This window comes from Rhopilema esculentum, chromosome 15 (genome assembly GCF_057945365.1).
Source record: "Rhopilema esculentum isolate cy_ngs chromosome 15, ASM5794536v1, whole genome shotgun sequence".
Taxonomy (NCBI): domain Eukaryota; kingdom Metazoa; phylum Cnidaria; class Scyphozoa; order Rhizostomeae; family Rhizostomatidae; genus Rhopilema; species Rhopilema esculentum.
The window spans coordinates 2603849-2610867 of NC_142829.1; the positions used below are offsets into that span (position 1 = coordinate 2603849).

Here is a 7019-nt window from a genome sequence, read left to right on the forward strand (position 1 = left end):
GTATTGAGAACAGGAATCAGGTTAATGGTTTCAGTTTCACGTTTCATGCGAACTACCAGGAAACCAGAATGGTCATCAAAAAGGCGATAATCAAAATCAGTGGCGGTTTTAAGGGGGGTCTAGGGGGGCCATGGCCCAAGGCTCCGCGCTTATGGTAGCCAGAAGGGGCCCTACATCTAATAAAAAAGATAGAAATTATAAAGAACAAGGACCCCGCAGGTGTTTTTGGCCCCGGGCCCCGCAGTCCCTAAAACCGCTGCTGATCAAAATGGAAGCTATATTGTCAACAAACTTTTCACTTAGCATTTTGTTGAAACCGATTTTTTGAGCTCATTTTTCGGCTCTAAATATCCCCAAACCTTTTAGATAAGCGGTAAAAGATCTTGCTACTTGCGGTGACGTATGCAGTTACGACGAGAAGACAAGATGAGGATGCAGTAAAGAGAGATTTGAATACCTTAAAAGGGAATAAATACCTAAAAGGAATACAATGTAAGTGACACATCAGCTTTTACTTGATGTTTAAACCAAGACATTCTTTAATATCTTTTATATTTTCTGTCGCTATAGATCTCGCTCTTTTCCATCCATCATCAAGGACGCTGCGAACATATCCACGATCGTTTCCTAGTCTTTGGAATTCTTTTCGAAAACTCTCTAAATCTTCCGTTAAGTAGTCGGCTAGATCAGATTTTAAGTATTTTGTAAAAGGTTGTTTATCTGAATATTTCTGAACAATTTTGTCTGGGGAATCTCCTGTTATTGACGAGAATATACTTATCAAATTCGCAATGCCAGCTCTTTCTTTTGGCTCATATGTCAAATGAAGAATAGAATCAGTGACTGCTTTTTTAATTTTATTATTTATTTCTTCTTGCGTGTCTGTCAGGTCAATTCGGCCTCGATTGTTCGTTTCTGACTTGCTCATCTTCTTGCTCGGGTCTTGCAGGTTCATAACTCGACATGTATTTGCTACAAAGAAAGAGAGGCATTAGTTTAATCAAAACAGTATTTCTGCTACATGCAATCATGTGCAAATGTTTGCCAAATTTCTTCAAAAAGATTCAATCAAAATCTTTTGATATATCTTCCATAGATTCTGGACTTAAAGCATCTAACCATAGCCTGTCTTCTTTAGCTGAAATTGCAAGTGGTAAGATCTTTTTCTATACAAAGATTATAACAGCAAAACATTTTCTTAAACGCTTATGCTGAAAAACATTTGATGTTCTCCCAAACCTTTTTCGCACATTTCTTTTTCGAAAGTTGCCTTACTGTTCTTTCTTATCATCTTTGCTTGCAAATTAGGAAATATTTAAGGCATTTTTCTGCTTGGTAATGTTTTATCTACAGTTAGATGTCAACGTGCTTTGATGTAATCAAGTGATTTTGCTTCCTTGTTTCTTCAATTAGAGGTTTTGTGTTAGTAAAAAACTTCAGATTTTCCTACCTTCCTTCATTCATTCATTCATTCATTCGTTCGTTCGTTCATTCTTTCGTTCGTTCGTCCATTCATTTATTTATTTATTCAGCCATTTATTTATTTATTTATCTATTTATTTATTTATTCATGTGTTCATTCATTAGTTTATCCTTTCATTTATTCATTCGCAGAATTGTTCATACTATGTTCAAAAACCAAATCCATTTAAATATAATGGGATTTGGCATGAATCAACATCTGTTGTGTTTCTTTTTCAATTGCAACACCCAAGAGTGTCTCCATAACAACAAGGCATATCTTGACCACAAAATTGCATCTTTCGTTATGAATGGCACTTTGTGCATTCACACAAGAATTTTTCTTGCCTAAGTCTGAAAATTAAAGAACCCAAACCATAGAACTGGGAATTTAATTCCGAAGAGACAACAAATACTTTAAATGAATTTAGTCAAAAAAGATCTTCTGCACTAACCTAGAGCGAACAGTGGCCATTGGCAAAAAATGTATCATGATCCTGTTATGCCATAAATTATGGATGATATTTTGTGCTAAAACACAGTTCTTATAAGCAGCATGACCTTCTTTTCTAAACAGTTTCAAAGGACAGGTGAGTTCCCTTTGGAAATGTATGGCATTAAATTGCTGCTTGAATTATGGAACAGAATGATTCAAATTTTTCTCATTACCACTGAACTTATTTTATATTGTTTTTTGTAGTTTAGTTCTGTTTAAAATGTAGATTTGTTTTTTGTAACAGAAATACCATATGCAGTCGAGGTCTGACGAATTTATGCCTTTTCCCACTGCATATGGTAGAGATAAAATAAGCTGTTTTTTGGATTTGATTTTATGTGATTTTATATAAAAAACTCTTCACTTCAAGTAGCTCTTTGAAAAGTAAAGTAAAGCAACTCTGTGAAAGTAAAGTAGAGGAAGCAAATTTGTGAAGATTATCTCATACTGATTTGAAAACATGTTCAAACAAAATGAATGACTACCAAGATAATTTGAAACTAAAAAGTGATCATGCACAAGCAAATGGTGCTTAATTAAAAACAACTTTTTAAATTGATATTCAGCTAAATTATTTGCAGCAGCATCCTTAGAAACATGAAAAGTCTTGATTAAAATCTGCACAAATTAGTATAAAAAAGAAAAAGTATCAAAAAAGAATACAATTTTAATTCTAAAGCCATAGTTTACAATCTTCTATCAAGAGTTGTTCAAAGGAAATCTTTTTGTTCAAATGGAAATCTTGTTCTGCATAAATTTCCTTCAAGCTACACTTATGAATTCATACATATTCATACAAGACTGTAATTGGAAATCTGTTTTTGGCATGTTTTTTACAGACCTAGAAACCTGATTTATACACCGAGCAATATGGAATGCATTAAAAATTTGCACAAAGCAGCTAATAGCTGATGTGGACCTGTGGCTTGTGCCCCCTCCCCAGAAAAATATTCTAGAACAATTATCCTGGGTACTCTATAGAAACATATATTACCAAAAGCTATAATGTGTATCTTGATCGAGAGAAATTAAATTTATCTGTATTTTTGGAATTTCAAATTCTTTATCACAACTCGCAGAAATTTTTTTCTCAGTTTTATACCTACCTAGAATAGGAACTGGTTCTGGAAAAATATGCCCATATCTATTATTGAACAATCTAGCAAGATCCCTGGCCAACTCTAGATGCTGTATCTGGTCTTCACCAACAGGAACATGGGTTGTTCTATGTAAGGAAAGAATCAATGTTCATCAGATAAGTGCCATCAGTGAAAGAATGAATACTTGTAGATGGATCTAGAAGGTTTGAATTAGGTGCATGATTTGATTCAAAGAGGCATTCCTTGGCAGATGCAATGCTAGAAGGAGATCCATTTTGATTTTTCAAGGTATTTTCATGTATATTTGCTTGGTCTGAAGGAGGAAGGAATGGAAATATCCATGCCAATTGCCAATAAGAATTGAAGATAAAAGAGACAGTACAGATTAGGGGCATTTGAAACACTCTGAAGACACTCTAAGGGTACAAGGAATAGAGGAGTGAAGCGAGCCATCATTAGCTTTGCCTGCATCACAGTCCTTAACTGAGGAGGAGCTATGATTATGGTTATGGAGTTATGGTTTGTGACACAGGCTCCAGCCAGTTTTGCTAAAATAGAAAACTTTATGTAGACAGGAAAAAGCACCCCGTGCAGAAGAAGATATTAATTCCTTGTTGCTAAAATGAAGAACTAGTAGAATGACCACATAACTATTGGAACAACCACTGAATGGCCACATAAAAAGTGAAACAACCCACAGATCAAATGGATTGATCATTCAATCAGTGGAAATATCCAAGAATGAACATGTGGGCAATCACAGTGGCAGCCGACTAAGTAGACAGATTGAAGTCTATTTCATCCTTGATTTTTGGAAACCAAGTAAAAATTGTATCTTTTGAACTAGAATGTTTCTTCTGAACAGCTTCAGACTACACCAATGAATCAAAATAAACACATAGCTAAGTTGCCCTTCAGCTTAGTGTTTATCCCAAAACCCTGAACCCAAGTAGAAACAAGTAAAAAAACTTTTAGAAAGGCCTTCTTAGAATGAAATATTGTCTAGCGTAAAACATAACAAAGCATTTACAAGGTTCTAGGCATATTATTGTATAGGATTACAGGTAGGGCAATAACATTTTACTTGTAGCAATCAATATACTGACAAATTTTTGCTCCATAGTGTAATGGTCATTCTAGCAAAAATTTGGCCCTCAGGACCATCAATCTTCTATGTTTCTTTGAAGTTAGCACCACTAGCTAAGGTTGATTTGCTAGCTTCGTGCTCACTCAGTGGCTGCTCTGCTAGCTCCATGGTTGTTCCATTGCTGCTCCACTTGTCCCCTGGTTGTTCTGCTATTTCCTCATTTTAGCAATGTTGGATATTTATTTTTTAAAGAAAAGCAGATTGGTTTCCTTGATCAATGACAAAAATTGGAATAAATGAAGGGAAAATATACATACTTGTATAATAAAACATCTGCAGCCATTAGTACTGGATATGAAAGGAGGCCCAGAGAAGATTTTTCCTTTTGGGCTGCAGCTTTTGTCTACAAGAAAATTGAAATCATTTGATCATTGTTTGCTTAACAAAAATAAATTCCTATGTTAATCAATTACAAAGAATAAAGATTTGTAAGCAATAAATTTAACAAAGACATAAAACCAAAGGTTGCATTAAGCTTGTTGTCAGTGCAATGCAAGCCATCTGATGAGCAGAGACAATTTTTAGGGCAGCTTCATGCAACAAAGAATTACCTTCTGACAAATTATAACACAAGTACACAAACTTTCTTCATGATAAACAATTCACCTCCAGATAAAAGATTACTATCTCATGATCATTGTGCCTGGAATTAACCATCAGCCGATCACCAATTAAAAACTTATCCATTATATCAACCATTCTTAATCTTTTCCATAGAAGGAAATGTCATAGCATTTTCCCAAATAGTGGATTATTTTGAATTGGATTACATAGGTTAAATATTTGATTGGCTGCAATAAAAGTGCATTATACAAATGTATACCTTCCATTGGTGCATTCTGTTTAGTTGACCAGTTGAAGTTAGACAACTCAAGATCCAAGAAAGTTCCAAATGTTCTGGGACCTATGAGAACAATAAGGCATTTTTGTATAAGTTTGCAAATTTCTTAGTGCAAAGGACCATTCATTCACCTTTTTCCTTGTTCTTATACAAACATATTAGGTAAAATAATTTGTATAGGCCTTTCTAGCCTGGGTGTGCAGCAGCTTCATGATAAAATTTATCCATTGTATGCGTACCATAGTTAGGGATACAGACTGATCCAAGAATGGAAAGTAGTTTTTCTGCCCAGGGAATGCCAAAACAATATAAGTCAAATTTTCAGACAATAATTGTTTCAAGAGAAATCGCATGGAAACCCTGTTACTTGTGTGGACAAGTTCCTTTTGAAAATATGAAACTTAGTACTTAGAATTAAGAATGTAGCTGTGCTTATGAGGAATAAAGAAATAGGACCGATAAAAAACTACCATAATCTTAGCCCATGTAATTCGATCTTACCAAAAATTAAATAGAATGAGCATTGACTAATTGTTACTGATATTTTCCAATGTTATTTTCCTAATGTTTATGGGCAGTGGTTTTGAAGGATAACTAAACGTGGATGTGTGTTGTCAAATCTGAGGGATTTTGCATGGCCAAAATGCAGAAGTGAGCAGATAGGAAATTTGTGTGCATTCAGAAGATTCAGGAGTTTGAATTGTGGAATATGCTTAAGGAAAATGACCAGATAAACAAATATTATGCACAAACTCTGTGACAGATTCTTGATAATGTGCAGGCAGAATGAAGGATGAATATTATTGCTTCCCCTTTGTGCTTCTCTTTGAAGAACAAACTCAACAGTCTGGGTCTGACCTTAAGGTGTAACTGTAAGGATGGCTCAGTGGTTTAAGGTCCTGGCTGTTGTTCGAGTCCTTGACATGACCAATCTTTCCCCACCCAAGAGTGAGCTGAGTCGCCTGCAGCTCTATGCAATTCTAGGCATAAAGAATCGCCAGGTTTGGTCACATCATATGGAATAGCCGGGGCATGATAGGCTTTTCAGTGTCCTACAAGTTACCTGTGGATGCTAGAGGTGGAAACAAAGACAAAAGACAGGCCTGATGAACAAAGTTAACATTTACGATCATCACCTGCGATTGCTGGAAGAGAATGCATTTAACTGGATCAATTCCTGCGGCTAGCAGGCTGATAGCTGTTTGTTCTATAGTGATTCTTAAACCTTCAGGATCCTTGGGAATCGTCAATGCGTGCATGTCAACTATGCTAAATATGACTTGGTCCGATTTACTTTGCAGTTTGACCCAGTTCTTTATCGCGCCATAATAATTGCCAATGTGGGGCACACCAGTCGGCTGAATCCCCGAGAAAATTCGTCTACAAGTATTCATGTTCAATTATTGTACGTGTTAAGTTTTTGTTGTTGCTAGAACATTTCTGTTTAATAATCCAAATTCCTGTATTTTCTTATCGGGTGTCCATTTTGGATGTTGTTAGGCCATATTCTGATAGAGGCTGTCTATCTCGATTCCAAGCCATGTCCTATTTCCCGCCTTTGTGCTTCCCGCCAAAATTGAACAAAATAGCAACAAGTCATTAGCTGAAGGTGTCAATCATTGGTTGTAAGCTGTAAAACGGTTTTACTAAAATCCTGATAAACATCAGGACCAAATCCTTCCACTAAGCGAGAAATGATTGACACTTCCATGCTCGTATATTCAGTGGGGGTATAAAGAGCTCTTCAGTAATGACGTTGCAAAAAAATAAAGTCTAGAATTTGGACCACATACAGTGGAGCCCCCAATAGCGGCAACTTTCGGGAAACAAACTTAGTGGCCGTTGCTTTAGATGTGACCACCGCTATGCGGCTATGGGGAGGCTTTTTTAAATGTTCTTTTTATTAAAAAAAGCCAGTTGGAAGAGGGTGGGTGGGTGATTAAACAATTTTTACTTTTGTTTTACTTACATATA

At 35.7% G+C, this 7019-nt stretch overlaps 1 protein-coding gene across 1 annotated transcript; it reads right to left on the reverse strand.

Moving 5' to 3' along the window:
• Positions 1-433: 433 nt before the first annotated feature.
• On the reverse strand, positions 434-6577 carry LOC135685403 (tryptophan--tRNA ligase, mitochondrial). Its single transcript, XM_065201337.2, has 5 exons — positions 6182-6577; positions 5028-5108; positions 4462-4547; positions 3064-3182; positions 434-972 (listed from the first exon to the last, which is right to left on the reverse strand). The coding sequence occupies exons 1-5, from the start codon at positions 6437-6439 to the stop codon at positions 512-514; spliced, it is 1005 nt and encodes a 334-aa protein (XP_065057409.1). The 5' UTR covers positions 6440-6577; the 3' UTR covers positions 434-511.
• Positions 6578-7019: the final 442 nt, after the last annotated feature.